This window comes from Lynx canadensis, chromosome B2 (assembly GCF_007474595.2).
Source record: "Lynx canadensis isolate LIC74 chromosome B2, mLynCan4.pri.v2, whole genome shotgun sequence".
NCBI lineage: Eukaryota > Metazoa > Chordata > Mammalia > Carnivora > Felidae > Lynx > Lynx canadensis.
Window position 1 is genome coordinate 63635805 of NC_044307.1, and position 17311 is coordinate 63653115.

The 17311-nt window shown below is 35.3% G+C and overlaps 1 protein-coding gene across 1 annotated transcript in view; it reads left to right on the plus strand.

Moving 5' to 3' along the window:
* COL19A1 (collagen type XIX alpha 1 chain) overlaps positions 1-17311 on the plus strand; it is a 342994-nt gene that overhangs the window by 67097 nt on the left and 258586 nt on the right. Inside the window, exons 10-11 of the mRNA XM_032593194.1 lie at positions 13557-13601; positions 15961-16005. Of these exons, the coding sequence (XP_032449085.1) occupies positions 13557-13601; positions 15961-16005 (90 nt within the window). The remainder of the gene's footprint in view (positions 1-13556; positions 13602-15960; positions 16006-17311) is intronic.

Here is a 17311-nt window from a genome sequence, read left to right on the forward strand (position 1 = left end):
CAATTTAAGAAGCAAAATAAATGAACAAAGAAAAAAAAGAGACAACACAAAAAATGGACTCTTAACTATAGAGAACAAACAGATGGTTACAAGAGGGGAGGTGGTGGTGGGATTAGAGAAATAGATGAAGGGAGAGTACACATCATGATGAGCAGTGAGTTATATATAGAATTGTTGAATCACTATATTTTATACCTGAAACTAATATAACACTGTATGTTAACCATATTGGAATTAAAATGAAAAACTTAATAAAAAAAGTAATGTGATTAAAGGGAAGCTGTATCAATGGTGTTCTAAAACCAATGCAGATTGTCCTAGCAAATACTCTTTGTTTCTACAAGCAGTTTTCTTTGGGTCTAGTTTATTTGAGTTGCTCTTAGAGCCTCACAGACAGAATTCATGCAGCTTCCAATGGCGTTAAACATGGTATCAGACTACACTTAGCTATTGGATCCTGGTTTCATGAATCTTCAGAGACTCTCCTCAGTGACTAATACCAGTATCCATAGAATCACGATGCTTTGACCATAGCCTGTCCTCAAGATCAGAGTCACTGGTGGTACCAGGTCTGCTTCTATCTTGTCACTTAATTCACCTGTTAAAGGGATGCAACATTCTTAAGTGAAGAAATGTCACCTGAAGAGTGTTTTTCTCGCTTCCATAATCCACAGGTTACTATTTATTTAAGATAACTCTAATGATGGGCGCCTGGGTGGCTCAGTCAGTTAAGCATCTGACCTTGGCTCAGGTCATGATCTCATGGTTCATGAGTTTGAGCCCCGCATCAGGCTCTGTGCTGACAGCTCAGAGCCTGGAGCCTGCTTCAGATTCTGTGGCTCCCTCTCTCTCTGCCCTTGCCCTGCTTGTGCTCTGTCTCTCCTTCTCTCAAAAAATAAATAAATATTAATTTTTAAAAAAAAATTAAAAATAAAATAACTAATGAATATGTACAGAATAAACATGACAACAAAGCTACTATGTTATCTAATGGCATGGCTAATAAGTTTTAAATATTGACTCCAGTAAGGATATGTCAATTTTTCTTAATTTTTAAAATTTAAAAGTTTTAAAGTTATAGTTGTGAAGATGAGCACTTATATTTGAGGTAAAAATACTTCCATTGTTGTAAGATGAAAATAACTTGATTGATTTTTCTGAGTAAATTTCCAAAGAAAATTATTAGTTCTTAAAGTATGATGTATTCTCAGAACTGTATCTCCCACATCTGGCTTAATGTAACTCATACTTATCTCCCAGACTATTCATATAGCATCCCCAGGCTTAACTTTGATTCTTCTTCTCAGCATTAGTACTTCTTTCAGGCTCTTTTTCTTAGAAGTAGAAATGCTTAAGGGTTCTGTTAAAAGATAAAATAAAAAAAAAAGATGAGTTTTCTCACTTGGAACAAGAACATATGCAAAGTGCCATAGAACATATATCTCTGGTATAATATTCTCAAAGTAAAACTTTCTTAATTTTTTAAGGTTTACTATTTAAACTAGAAAGCTGATTTATGTTAATGCAGTGAAGCATATTCTGAGCAGTGTAGAATAGAATTTGTATTTTAGCTACACTTTATACTTACATCCAGTGTGATACCATAATAAATTAAGTGATTTGCATATAAATCCTATTATTCTAAAACAGACCTACACTTTGAAGTTTGGCTAGGTGATAGCAGTAAATTTTTTAAGTCAAAGCTTTGAACAAACTATTAGTTTCTTCTGAGGCCCAGGAGAAAAATAGTACACTAAGCAACACTATATTATGAAATCAATTTATGGGATATGTCAAGTCATGGAGAATGAAGAACTTTAGCATTTAATTAGGTTATTTTATGATTCCAATACTCATCACCTTATGTAGACTTGCACTAGGCATTCTAAACTTATATCTACAACCGTATAGCCAACACACTGCAAACAAATAACTGTCCCCTATACATTTAAGCCAGCACAGCAAGTATCATTAGTTATTTGTCACTGGTGGCTTCTGGGAAGCGTGGCTGGACAGAAGCCACTGTCAGTCAAAATGAGTAAATTGGATGGTCTAATTTCCATTGACAAGTAAAACACTTAATGCATAAGATCACATATGCATGCACCCATACATACATGCATGCACCCACATATGAACACACGTGCTCACAACTCATCATGGTATGCAGTGGAAAATGAGATGAAGATATGGATACTGGGAGCAAATCCTGCCCACAGTATTACCTTCAAACATACCAGTCAAAGCATTCTTGTATTAACTATTTGAATATTTCAAACAAAAAAATTACCTTATTCTCTATTTCACATATATATGTTAAATATGTTTTCTGAGAAGTGGGGATACTTTTTAAAAATAGGAATAATTATTTTCTAGCCATCTTAATCCTAATAATGTGATAGTAAAAGTTGAATAAATACAGAACCTAACTGCTAAAACCAATTTTCTGTTTGCTTAATTACTTATAATTTGTTCCTAAAATGTTTATTTTACTAAGAAAACTTTCATGAAAATAACTTTTTTTCCCACAGAGTAGGTATGCAATAAATGATAGCCATCACTGTTGTGCCATTCAGATACTAACTATCCAGAGTTAGATGGCCTATGTTTGAATTGCAGCTCCAATCCTCACTTTTTAATTTTAGGGAATGTCTCTTGGTTTCTTCTAAGTTTTCTCTTTTTTAAAATAGGCATTATATTGTATCTACTTATAGTTTTGTCTTAAGGATTAAATGAGATTATTCATAAAAGTGGCAGCTCAGTGCCTGATCTATAAATATAGAAGTCTCCGCTTATCAGTGGTCAACTGCAATCTGGAACAGATGGTCCTGGTTAGAAGGTCAGTAGTAGCCTAACAGTACGTCATTCACCTCACTTCATCTCATCACATAGGCATTTTATGGTCTCACATCATGACAACAAGAAGGATGAGTACAGTACAATAGGATATTTTGAGAGAGAGAGAGAGAGAGAGATCATATCCACATAACTTTTATTAAGAATATTGTTATAATTGTTCTATTTTATTATCAGTTATTTTGTTAATCTCTTACTGTGCCTAATTTATAAATTAAACTTTATCATAGATGTGTATGTGTAGGGAAAGACAGTATATATAGGGTTTGATACTATCTGTGGTTTTAGGTCTTGGAAGGTATTCCTTGCAGATAATGGGGGCAGGGGGCAAGTATATCTATTTGGTAAATAGATATAATTTTAAAAGAAAATAGTTTGATGATTCTATTATTCTAAGTTTAGGCTTACTTTGAAACTAAAGTAGAACTCATTTGAGGGAATTTATATGATTTATTCAAAATACATTTAGTGAAAAACGTTGAAAGTCACACATATTTTAGATAATTTTGACCTCTAAAAGCAAATTAAATTTTCATGTTAGCAAACCAATTAATTTTCTATTTAACTGAAATACGTATGAGCATATCCTTTTACAATAATAATAATAATAGCCATTTACTCAATTATTATGTGCTAAACACTGTCAAGGGACTTCTTTGCATTGTTTCATTCATTTCTCACAGAATCTCTGAGGTAAGATTCATTATCATCTGTATTTCACAGATTAAGAAACTAAGAAAGTATAAAAACTTCCCCAAAGTTTCATAGCTAACAGGTAGTGGGCCAGAATTTAAATCTTACCCATATGTGTCCATAGCTCTTACACCTTCACCGTATCATCTCATCTTGATAGCTTCTCAAGTATATACATTTCCTTTGCACAGAGAGTTCTGAATTAGATCTTAACTTCATTTGCCTACAGTCTGGAGAGGGAACTGTAGAGAGAGTTTCCTAAATTCTGCTGCAGGGAGGGCTGTGTTCTTTCTCTTTACATCCATGGACCTCTTTTAAAGTCTACCCAGCCGGAGAGATTCTGACTCTCCCACCCTAAGAAAATTGTATCCACCAAAATAAAATCTTCATCACATGTTTTTTCACCAAATGAAAGTATTTTGTTTAACTTTACCTTCCAAAATAAGTATTATGAAGACAACATGATTTTATTTTGTTTGGTTTTCAATTTCAAAATTATATTTGAAATAAGCTTTTAAAATTCCCATACCTGGACTGTCTGGAGATCCTTATCTGCCCTGCACACCCACCCCTGCAGACCAATCATGGCCACACTCTCCAGATTACCTTACCTCAACAGCTAGCCCAGAAAATTCTCTTTATGTTCTCTATGAACAAATAAGGTATATACAATATAAATTACTTTTGGTATATACAAGGTATATACAATATAAATTACTTTTGGTCATACATTTATTATATATTCTTTTGGTCAGAAACAAAAGTTTAATTTAGCATGATGAGTTTTTTTAAAAAAATATTGAACTTCTAGAGATAAAAAGCCATATGCATTAAAGCACTTAAGAAGTATATCTGATAAAAAAAAGAATGAAATCTTGCCATTTGCAACTACGTGGGTAAGAGGCATTAAGGAATCTACTCCTGAAATTATTGTTGCACTATATGCTAACTTGGATGTAAATTAAAAAATTAAATTAAATTTAAAAAAGAAGTATATCTGATAATGTGATGAGAGAGTTGCCAAGTTACATGACTTAAAAACAGCCAGGCTAACTATTCTCATACCAAAGAGCTTTGTGTGAGGCACTTTTTGTCATGAACTCTGGAGCCCCCAGTCTCTGCTGCTGTGGGGCGAGATTGAGCTGGGCACACCCACTGTTCCCTATCTGCCTTTGTATTCCTTTTGGGTTGGAAAATGAAATAACTGCGATCTCTGAATCTTGATCTTTCCCTTAAAAAGACATTTTATGAGAAGACCTCAGCTTCAGGAAATAAAGGCAGATGATGTTACCATTTATGAAAGTGCAGACAAGGCCAGTAGCTATTGTGAATTGTAATGAACCCTGAGACAGCCCTGCTCCAGATGTAGCATTCATGCCTTAGAGACTCAGAAACTTGTAGGTGTTTATTGGAAAAGATAGAGAATTTTTTAAAGCTATTTGGCTTTCTATCTGTATTACCTAGTTTCACCTCCTTTCCCATTGAAATTTAGAATTAATATTAATTTCAGAAGTCTTCCCAAGTTTAAAAAAATAGTTAAAACACCTATTTGTATGAGACAATTTATTGTAGGAATCGAAACACTAAGTGAGAAAAAGAAAGAAGAAAGAAAGAAAGAAAGAAAGAAAGAAAGAAAGAAAGAAAGAAAGAAAGGGCAATTCACCTTTATTCTAACAATGGGATATTTCCTTTCTATGAACTTGTCAAATTTATAAAACAAGTATGAGCCATGTTAGAGAAAATCCCTCTTAAACTGAGAATCATCTATATACTTCTGTATTTCAGAAAATTCTTCAGCAAATGAAACAGTCAAATCTGGACATAGGATTAGACTTCTTATCACAACCAGTATTCATAGAAAAAATGGCCACAATGAAAACAGTTTTGTCAACCTACTGTTGTCTCACTTATTAAAGTTACAAGAATGATACTTGAATTATCAGTGAAAAATTATCGCCTTTACATGGAGTAATCCTCATTTCATTGTCTTATTTGTAGGCATTATTTTGATTCAATATAGCAGTAAGAAGCAGAAACCTGAGAAAGACAGAGGGAATAGGACAGGAAAAAGAAAAAGAAACTTGCTCACTCTGCAGTTGATTTTATTTCTTAATGGTTTCTTATTCCCTTCTAATGCCTTCCACTCACACCCCAAGAAGAGCAGTTGGCAGAGAACACAACAGATGGATGACAAGCTCAACACATGCAGTGGATCTGGCACCCAGGCACTTGACTTTTATTTGCTAAACAGCCAGATTTCGAGAACTTAGTCTGCTGATGTTCCTACTTGGTTTAATGCACTATGAGAATCTAGCACATAAATATTAAAATATTGCCATAGAAAGATCACACGGTCTCTGTTTCTCTGCAAAGTTTAGTGGCTAATTATTTTATTCTTTATTTAAAGGGGTAGATGGTATTTGATAAAGACATCTATAATTTCAGATTGGAGTTTTCTAAAAGCGTCTCTGTCTAAAGGAAACAGACATAGCCAGTGTAAGGTACCAAATGAGCTTGTTAGATACTAAGTAGAGGATTTGAGAGCATGATCACAGATGATTGGTACCTTTCTTCGCTTCGACCATCACTGCATTTTCACACATTACCAGATTCAAAGCTCAAGAAAAATTACATCTTCTTGGTAAAGTCTCGTTGACACAAGACGAATTAACAGCCCCTTCACTCTGCTCACATAGTATTTTATTTACATTATCGGTATAGTTTGTGTCTTTGTCTCTACTGTGAGATCCAGGAGAACAAGGTCTTGTTCCTGTAACTGCAGCACTTGACCCAGCATATGGCACCTGATTGATTCTAGATAAATGTTTGTTGATTTATTCAGAACACAAGTGGACTTAGCCCCAGGCCAATAAAGAAAAGAAATTGAAGATGATTGTTAGAAAACTGTGCTGAGGGGTAGTTGGAAAAGGCAGTGGTGCTTCAGTACAAGTCTTCTGTACTTTCCGCAAAAGCATGCTTCAGGGAAATAGGAAGGTAGGAAAATCTCTTATCTACCTAGCAAAGCTTGCAGATGTTGCTTCCTAGAGTGAAATCTAATAGAAGTGTGTGCAGCTACAGAATTTGTTTCCCATTTTCTCTTGGAGAAACTTTGTTCTTTCTTCTCTTCCAAGCATAAACCTGAAGAAGTTATCATGCTCTTTTTTTTTCCAAATAAGGTTTGAAAAAATTCTCCTGACTTTCTTACAACATTGCTAAGGCATATTCTTTCTCCATATCTTCACAACGATTTACCTCAGGGCTAAAGATAAATAACCAATGACTTCGCTAGTGTGAAGTGCATTTAAACTCCAGTAGAAGTAATTGATATGGAGTAGAACTATAAATTACTCATCACGAGGAATACTTTGGACAGGAAATAGTTTGCACTTACTAGTATCTCACTGACCTCAATTAGGGGCTTACTGATGACACTTTCCTTCTCTTTATATCTTACATCATCTTTCACTTGTTAGAATGCTTGATTCAGATGTCAGTTACTACACTTTGGATATTTCAGGAGATGATTCACGTTAAATGTCTTCTATTTCCCTAGTACTTTTATGAAGCTTTGAGTTTACTTAAATACTGTTTTATAACTCATCTCACAATATAGTGAAATCCAAAACACTTGTTCTTGACAAATCCACTTAAAAAAATCATCACAGGTACATAGGAGCCCAGATTTTTAGTGGGCTCTACAACATTGTCCAACGCCCAGTTCCCTAACTTTGTTAGATATGGAAAGAGTTGTTTACCTGTCCAAATAATTTCAAAGTTACTTGTTTTCTTGTTTTTTTTTAATTTTAATAACTCAGTATAATTTTCATTCCATCAATTTATAAAAGGATTGTAAGATATATTCCCTCAAAAGAAAGACTTAATGGTTGTAGTTGACTGCAAGCTCAGTGTATACTTAAGCAATTCAACTTTAAAACAACAAGTTGTGTTAATATAAGTACTATATAGTATCCAGAACAAGAAGTGTGTGTGTGTGTGTGTGTGACCCTCCTGTTTTTATTCTATGTGGTGAGATCATTTCTGGAGTGATGTGCTGAATTCTGAGTTCCATATTTTAACAGATATATTGGCTGACCAATTTGCACCCAGAAAACAGTAACTAACATATTAAGGGACTCCAAACTATCATTTGAAAAATTATTGGTTTACTGAATAGGCTTGATAGTGACACAAAGGGATGTCATACATAAGACCAATAAGATATTTTTCCTTTGTAATATAACACTAATGAGCAAAAGGGCGCCTGGGTGGCTCAGTCCATTAAGCGTCTGACTTGGGCTCAGGTCATGATCACGTGGTTCATGGGTTCAAGCCCTGTGTCAGGCTCTGTGCCCACAGCTCGGAGCCTGGAGCTTGCTTTGAATTGTATGTCTCCTTCTCTCTCTACCACTCTCTTGCTCATGCTCTGTCTCTGTCTCTCTCTCTCTGTCTCTCTCATAAATAAACTTAAAAAAAAACACTAGTGGGCAGAAATTTGGGGAAGGTTAATTTGACTTCAGAAAGCATTATTGCAGTATTTGCATATAGAGTTGTTTTGTTCTGCTCTCCAAAATACAAATTAAACAGCAAAAGTGTCTGACTACTGAAGTTTTCAGTAGAGTCAGTACCTCGACAAATGTTTTGACTATTCTTGTCCCTATGTGAAAAACTGCCCATCCTGCTCATTTTCTAAGTATGTGCACTTGCGTATACTTGTGTCCCCAATACATGTACATTCAGGTTAATAGTTTTTGAGACGGTAGATGTTGGGTTCAGCTACTACTAACTCCCCATATTTACATTACTATGATTAAGACATGTATCAACCATATATTGCCTTTAAGTGGGCTGGTTTTCCCTTCTTTGAAATGACCCATAAGAATAAGTAATAATAGGATCTCACTCATTTTATGGTTAAGAATGATATAAATTTGCCTTATCCTGAACATTAATACGATAATATATCCCCATGTGTTTGCTGCATTAAAGATCAAATACATATGAATAATTCAAAAAGTTTGAAGTTTTAAACCCTATAAGGTATACAGTTTTTTAACTTGATGATTTACTTCTTGGAATGAAGTCCAAGAAAATAGAAGGAAAAAATAATCCTCCCTGAAATAAAAGACTTAGATTGGATGAGATGTCTGAAAAAAAAAAAAAAGGTGTATATTCTATTTCCTGAAATGCTTAGTTGAGTGGCAACAATTTAAGAACCATAAAAATTCAATTTTTGAAGATTACGTCCTGAGTAAAGCAGATGTATAGTCGGAAACATAGAGGTCAAGTTAGTGATACACAAAATCAAAATCAGATTTACTTTTAGCTGCCTCTTTTATTGGTTTTCATGCTAGAATTCTGGCATTCCATTTCAGATGTTTCTTCCAGCTATTTCGCTCAACATTCAATTTAAGTAAATTTTCTCTTAATAAAATGAGTTAATTAGTAGGATAATACTGATATATTTCCAAGTGTATACTATATTTGTAAAGGAGCTTAAGTTACTGGAAAATGTACTGTAGAATGAAATGATGGGCCACATTAAATTTTTAAATGTAGAAACAGTATTTTAGTAGGATCTCAGACTTTTTTTTTAATGTTTTTTATTTCTTAGTGTGTGTGTGAGAGAGAGAGAGAGAGTGCATGTGTGTGTGCAAGCAGGGAGAGGGACAGAGAGAGAGGGAGAGAGGCTCCCAAGCTAGCACAGAGTCATGTGGGGCTCTACACAGGACTTCACACAGGGCTTCACGCGGGGCTCATTACAGGGCTCATTGTGGAACTCAATCCCACAACCTGAGCTGAAACCAAGAGTCAGGCGCTCAACCGACTGAGCCACCCACGCACCCCACATCTCAGACTTTTATTTTTTTTAAATATATGAAATTTATTGTCAAATTGGTTTCCGTACAACACCCAGTGCTCATCCCAAAGGCTGCCCTCTTCAATACCCATCACCCACCCTCCCTCCCATCCCCCATCAGCCCTGAGTTTGTTCTCATTTTTTAAGAGTCTCTTATGCTTTGGCTCTCTCCCACTCTAACCTCTCTCTCTTTTTTTTTTTCCTTCCCCTCCCCCATGGGTTCCTGTTAAGTTTCTCAGGATCCACGTAAGAGTGAAAACATATGGTATCTGTCTTTCTCTGTATGGCTTATTTCACGTAGCATAACACTCTCCAGTTCCGTCCACGTTGCTACAAAGGGCCATATTTCATTCTTTCTCATTGCCACGTAGTAGTCCATTGTGTATATAAACCACAATTTCTTTATCCATTCATCAGTTGATGGACATTTAAGCTCTTTCCATAATTCGGTTATTGTTGAGAGTGCTGCTATAAACATTGGGGTACAAGTGCCCCTATGCATCAGTACTCCTATATCCCTTGGGTAAATTCCTAGCAGTGCTACTGCTGGGTCATAGGGTAGGTCTATTTTTAAGTTTTTGAGGAACCTCCACACTGTTTTCCAGAGTGGCTGCACCAGTTTGCATTCCCACCAACAGTGCAGACTTTTACATCAGAGTGTGGATACCCAACTTTTTAAACCAAAACAAAAAAAAAAAAATCACCACAACATAGTATATAACTTTCAATTTTCTGGGCTTACATGTAGTTACAAGCAAATTTCCATTTACTTGTTTAATCTGCCTTTCTTTGCTTGGTCTCTTTGGGACTAGGTTTATAAACTATAGCCCTGGGGAATGTGATTTCTTATCAAGTGTCCTTCAGACAACTTGTATTTCCTGCATAATAAGAAAAGACATAGATTCCAATGTCAAAGGAATCAGGAAAACTAATAATTTATCTTTTATGCCTAGCTGTGCTTACTTCAGGGAAATGTGCAGTGATAAAAAGGAGGTAAAATGAAATCCTTTGATCACTTTTTCAGAAAGCCACCAGCTGGCCCTAAATCACACCTAAGTTTTTTCCAAAAGCTTCCCAAAGAGGTTTTACTTTGAATTCTGGAAATGGTGCTTTAGATTGCTCTGTGAAGTTGAAGATCGGCTATGCATTACAGTAATAACACGGCAACACTGCTGTCAGCAGCAATGTTAGATTTGGCCCTGCTTTGTATTACACATATTCATTCACTTGTCCTTCTGTACTTTGAATTTGTAACAAGAAAAGGACACAGGTCCTTTGTTGGAAAAACCTATAATAGAAAGTCTATGCCTCAGAAACAAGTTTGGAACATTCTGGTAGCTATGAGAAACATTGATTGTAATTTTCTCTCAATAATGCACTGAAGTATTGATCAGAAGCCAAGGGAGAAACTTCTTATTTCTTTGTTTCTGCTGAGACTGGGAGGAAGGAGGAACAGCAAGAGTCCAGAAAAAGCAGCTAATGTCCACCCATCCAGTAGTTTTAGGTAGGCATTTATTTGCTAGGTATAATTCCATTTGACCTCAAGCTGCATTAGGTTTTGGATATAGTCTTTAGTTTTTATGCTACTCAACAAATCTTTTTTTTGGGGGGGGGTTGGATGTGAACAAAAACAAATATACTAATTTATCCCTTAAGAACTAGAAAAATAACAAATGATTTAAAGTTATTAAAAGTTTCAAAATGGCTTATCTCTGATAACTTCAAGAAAATCAGCGAGAAGAAAATAAAAAGGTTTCTGAATACCAGTCTTGCAAACTTTAAGCTTCAACAGTATCCACTCCCAATCTGAAAATCGTGTACCTGCTGGTGTGTGAAACTGAGTTTTTCCTGGGAGAATAATCAGTTGGTATCCATGAGATTATGTGGGAATTTAAGATTAGGTTTTCAAAACAAATTCCTAGTCAGGAAAGAGTGGGGACCAGTGAACACTGACCGTAGGAAAATATAACATTTTAACTGCAATAATCATGAAATCAGTGTCCATTAAAGAGAGAAAAACAGCTTGATATCACAGTTTTAGCGATTTTTGGTATCCCGTTAGCAGTGTTTCTGGGTGGAGCCCTAAACTGACATGTGCCAGAAGTGACTTTAGGTGCTAGTACTTGGAACACATAGTACGTAGCAGTGGGCTCTAAACAAAGAAAAAGAGTAGATACTGTCACTACTTTTTTTTCCCCAAAAAAGTATTTTTGGCCATGTATACTGTATCAGTGTACTTTACTGGATTACATGCCATATCTTGTTGTGATGTGTAACTTGTAATATGATATAAAACATTATATTAGACCAACCGATGAAACTAATTCTGCTCCTTATGGACAAGTGGACATACTTCTGCGATGAGTAACTGAAGCTCAATTTCCACAGAATGTTCCCTGGTGTCAAATACTGAATGTGCTTTTACTGTCACTTTGTCAAATGAGATGGGAAGTTTCTAATATATTTGTATAATAGTGCCCGAGGTCTAGAACTATAAAAATGTTTTAAAGAATAGAAATATGCTTATTACATAGGTAAGTACATTGTATTTTCTTGATGCTTCAACACTTAATTACACTTAGCAGCAAAGTTTTGCCTTTACTGTTTAGTATATTTTTTGATGATAGCAGTTCTACTGTGAAAAACTTAGATAACTTAATCTAAGAACAGCCCTAGACTTTAAAATATGTGTGTCTGTATATAGTGGTACAACTCTGTTATAAATGACTAAACCTTTCCAAAATATATTAATTAATGAAATAATAATTTTGTCTTTAGATTTAGAATATATTATTGCTATTTTAAAGTTTGAAGATGTGATTTTTTCTTTTATATCATTTTAAGAAATGATATCTAACTTCATTCTAGGTAATGCTGAAAAATTGTCTTATAAATTACTTATAAATGTTTTCTAGAAAAAAAGTAGACCAATGGAATTTTTAAATTATTTTGAGCTGCCTCAACCTGCAAACTCAGGAGTCAAGTCAGTTCCTATAAGCAGAAAAATTCCTAAGCCCCCATTGAGAATGTGTACATCCTCCCAGGAATATCTCATTCTAGCTGGTGTGCTGTTTACAAACCACGCTTGTCAAAGAAATGACCCATGAATTCCAGTAATGGAAACTGATAAGCATCTGCTGAGAACCTTTTTACCCAAGAAAGGAACCAGATGAATGTAAAGAACTAAAAATTCTTATAAGCAATTTTTCAAGTAAAATGGGATTGGGTTTGTCTTCAAAATTGATTTAAAGGCAATCAATGGATATGAGTTTTATATATATAAATATACACAGACATACACGTGTTTACATACATATCTGTATGTCTATTGCTGTAATAGATGTGATACATATCTATAATAGATGTATAGATGTATTCAGTTTTTATATGAGATCATTTACAAGGCAGAATTAAATCTTTTCCATGAGACAGTGTAGGGATGTGGCTATGTGCACAGAGCTGAAGTGTATGTGTTCAAATTCCATTTCTATCTCCTATTTTGTGTAGGATGGTGTGATCATCTGTTGTAAGATGATCATAATCTATCTACCCAATAGATTTGTTGTGAGAACAGTTCCTGGCCCATAGAAATCCTATTCCAGGCTTTAATATTATGTCCAGAGGTTTGAAAAGAGAACATGAAATAAGGGGTACTAAATAGCTGTGGAGTTAGAGAGACCTCATTGAAATCTCAGGTAGTGCCACAAGTTGGGTGACCCTGAGCATGACTCAGAGACTCTGTTTTCTTTATTTTCTTTTTTTAGGTTTATGCATTTATTTTTAAAGAGAGAGAGGCAGAGAGAGAGGCAGAGACAGAGGGAATCCCAAGCAGGCTCCATGCTTGCAGCACAGAACCTGATGTGGGGCTCAATTTCATGAACCATGAGGTCAAGAACTGAGCCAAAATCAAGAGTCAGACACTTGACTGAGCTCCACAAACCCCCCAAGACTGTTTTCTTATTTTGTAAAACTGAAGTACTAACTCTATAGTTGTAAGATAAGGAGGGATAGATAAAAAGCCCCTGAATGTGATAGATGTTCAGTATTAGGCTACCTTTCCCCACCAAGCTAGAACTAATTCTTAGACTGCAAAAATGTCTTTATTCATTTGTTTTTTGCTAATAAAATCTATTTTCTATACATCTTGTAGGGTGAAAATGGTTTGCATGGAGTTCCAGGCTTACCTGGTCAAAAGGTAAAGAGTTTTTGATGTTTTATAGAAATTAAGAATTTAACATCTTAAAAATTGAATCTGCATATAGTATAGTGAAGACTCAGAAAGTTTATTTGATGAAACTTAATTCCCTGAAAGGCTCTTAGAAAGCCACTAATCGGTCTTTCAAAGAGAACCCATGGAAGTAATCCCTTTTCAAAGGAATCACTCTGGGAGAGAGCTTTATCAGAGAGCTTTAGCAACATGCTTCTCCAGAGAAGTCAATGATCATGCTTTCTGGGGGCCAGTGGAGTGTACAGAGCTGCTCTGATTGTGTTTTCACTGTTACTAGCATCTAAAATGAAAAGCAGAATAATTTTTACCACCTTTGACTGTATTTGGTTCTTTCTTATTTATCTTCTTTTTGTATTTCCCAGGTTGGCTAAACATAATAGTTACACTGACATAAAATCTTAAATGTTACAAAGATGCTACAACTAATCTCTTCAAAAAATATCTTTCAGAATAACAAACTCATAATAAATAAAGATTTTTGCCTTGACTAGGCTGCTTGTTTCTGTGCCTACTATCTTTCTCTTTACCAAGGTGAACTTCACTTGTACCTGTCCCAGGACTCTCTCCTCCTGGAAAGGAGTGTGACCAGCATTGCTGGAAGCACACAGACTGGTCTATTCCAGTTTCCTGGAGGGATGGGGAGCCACTTCAGGTGGGGCCAGCTGTCATGATACCACTCAGATAATCCCACCACAGGGGAGAGCATTACCAATGCAATATTAGATGCCCACCCCAGCCAAGCATATCATTTCTACGCTCTGAAAGTTTTACAGGTCTTAGCAGCAAGATGTCAGAAGTTACTACTGCATCTAGGTTTTTCTCTGTAGCTAAAAATTTCCATTTAAAAAAAAAGATGTGCATTTATTTATAGTTACAGTGTTTGAAAAATCTTCCCTTACTTGGCTTGATAAAGATAATAAGATTGAACTGGCAGCGATAAAATGGCAAGCTTCTGAATTTCTTCACAGCAACTCTAGACAAAACCCATTGATACAGCATGTGCTGCCTCTGTGAGTTGAGCTGCAAGCCAAGGGATGTGCAGATTTATCTACTGGGAAATAGTTTTGGACTTTCCAGCAGCTGTTTGTGGTGGCTGCATCATGCTGACATTGTGACTGATGTACTGGGGGGTGTAGCAGCTTCGATGTCAGCTTGAATTAACAGATCAAGTTAAAGTCTATATTTTAGGAAAAATGGTCGAGTAAAGATAGACCATATATTCAGTGGCACATATGCCCAAATACTAACCTATTGTCTTTCCTGGTACCCTTTTAAAGGGAAAATGAAGCAGAAATAATAATTTAATCATGTATGTATGTGTGTGTATACATGTACACATATACATATATTTGATTACAGGTATTATTTATAATATATACACAGACACTATACGTATAGTAAAAACCTGGCAGTTCGCTTCTAACATGAATTTTAATTGTGTCAAGCGTCACCTTGTTGCAGCATTATAGAAAAACTTGACATAAGAAACCCTTCATCCCTTATCTCTGTGCACTCAGGAAATATTTCATTTATTGAGTGCATCTTGTGAGTGGAGGGGTGAGGATGACCCAACTCCAGCATTCACTTGCTGGCTGTGTTGTCTGGAGTGCCTGACATGTACTTGGCATTCAGTGAATATTTGTTTGAATGTATGCATCAAACATCAGTACCATAAGTATCTGTGCAGAATTAAGTGGGAAAATAAGCCTGTTGGGTCAGAGAGTGTTTTAGTTGAGGAATAGGAGACTTACACCTTTTGGAATAATTATGGTGGTTGAAAGCCAGCAGCCCTACAACTGCCAACGCCCTTTCTGTGACTGAGAGGCAGGAGATCTGGGGGGTAAAGAACATGTTCGGTTCTGGTGTCAGAGCTGGAGCCAGGACTCGGGGTTTAAACCTGAACTCTCATTCATCACACAGCTCCTGCTGGAATGGTATTCCATAGAAGTCAGCATGAGAAGGCTGTTTCTGCTGGATCTAGTGAAATAAATGGTAATAGTAATAATAACAATAATGGCTAACTTAGTGCCAGGCACTATATTGATGCATTCAATTCTCAAAACACCTCTGAGAAAGGTACAGTATATAGAGAAATTCAGGTTTATGGAGATAACATTGCATGGAACGTATGATAGTGAAAGTGTGGCTTGTACTCTTTAGTATTTAGGAATATTTAAATTTTGTCTAAGTTAATATTGGTTTAAAAATTTACATATTAGAAATGGTTTTTATTAGTTATTGGAAACATTATCATTATTATGGTACTAATTGTGTATATTAAAAGTAGTGTTCCCATTATTATATATACCATATTCCTCTTCTACAGGGAGAGCAAGGTTTTGAAGGCAGCAAAGGAGAAATTGGTGAAAAGGTAAATATCTCTCATTACATAGCATCTATAAAAATAAATTGTGTTCATGAAAATATTTTGAAGTGGAATATCTAACTTCTCTTATACTTTCTATATCCAGAATTCAGTAATTTTGTAGAAAAAATCTTAAAATATTTATTTCACTTAAGTTATACTTAATATACTGGTGATTTTCAGACATCTTTCTAAACTTTGGATGGTAGTTTTATCTAGATATTTCTCACTAAATGCATTTCATTGATATATAAATGATTAAAACATTTATTAAGCAGTGTATTTGTGTGCTATCACATCACTGCTGCACTATGTGTCCAAGTCTTTAAATAAATGTTTTGTTTACATGTATACCTGGTTTATCAGTGGAATTTTTCATGAGGAAATAAATAAGAAGAACTGTAATTGGGTCAAACAGAAAATAGATGTGAAAATAGAATAGTTTGAAAGAGTTAAAATAAAGGGATGGTTTACTTTATTTATTTTTTAAAGTTTATTTTTATTATTTATTTTGAAAGAGCACAAGCGGGGGAGGGGCAGAAAGAAGGAGCTACAGAATCCCAAGCAGGCTTCACACCATCAGTGCAGAGCCCAATGTGAGGCTCACAAACTGTGTGATCATGACCTAAGCCGAGATCAGAAATCAGATGCTTAACCCGAGTCGGATGCTTAACCAACTGTGCCACCCGGGTGCCCTGGAAGGGATGGCTTAAAGGGGACGGTTTAAAAGAAAAAACACAGAGATTGTGTAATATCCCAGATTGGGTTATAGTAAACTCCTTAAACTCTACAAGTTTATCAGACTCAGAAGCAAAGAAAACTATGGATAGAACTCCAGATTGGTGCTGAGAGAAGTGGTTAACCCAATATTCAAGCAATCTTTGTTTTACAAATTTACAGCCTTCTACTGAAAGTACAGAGAATAGAAGTGCCTTAGTCATCCAAAATTTCCCTTCAGACAATCATTTGAGTCCCTCTGCTTTTAATAAGTCCAGTTTGATTTTTAAATAGAACAAAACAGTACCATTCCTTTGTTTCATAAAATGTCATGTAATTGGACAGCCAGAATAAGGGAAGGGGGAGAGATAATCTCAAATTAGACAGTGTTGCCTGTATTTAGTTTTCTGGGCCGTGATCAGTTGTTTGCTTCTTCCATAAGTATTTTAAACAGAATGAGCATCTATAATAATTGTAAGACAAATTATGCATGATGTAAGCTACTTGCTAATTACTTTTCCTCATGGAACTGTAAGAGAAAAGGACAGCCATATAATAATCATATAATTGAGGAGAATTCCATTAAACTATGACT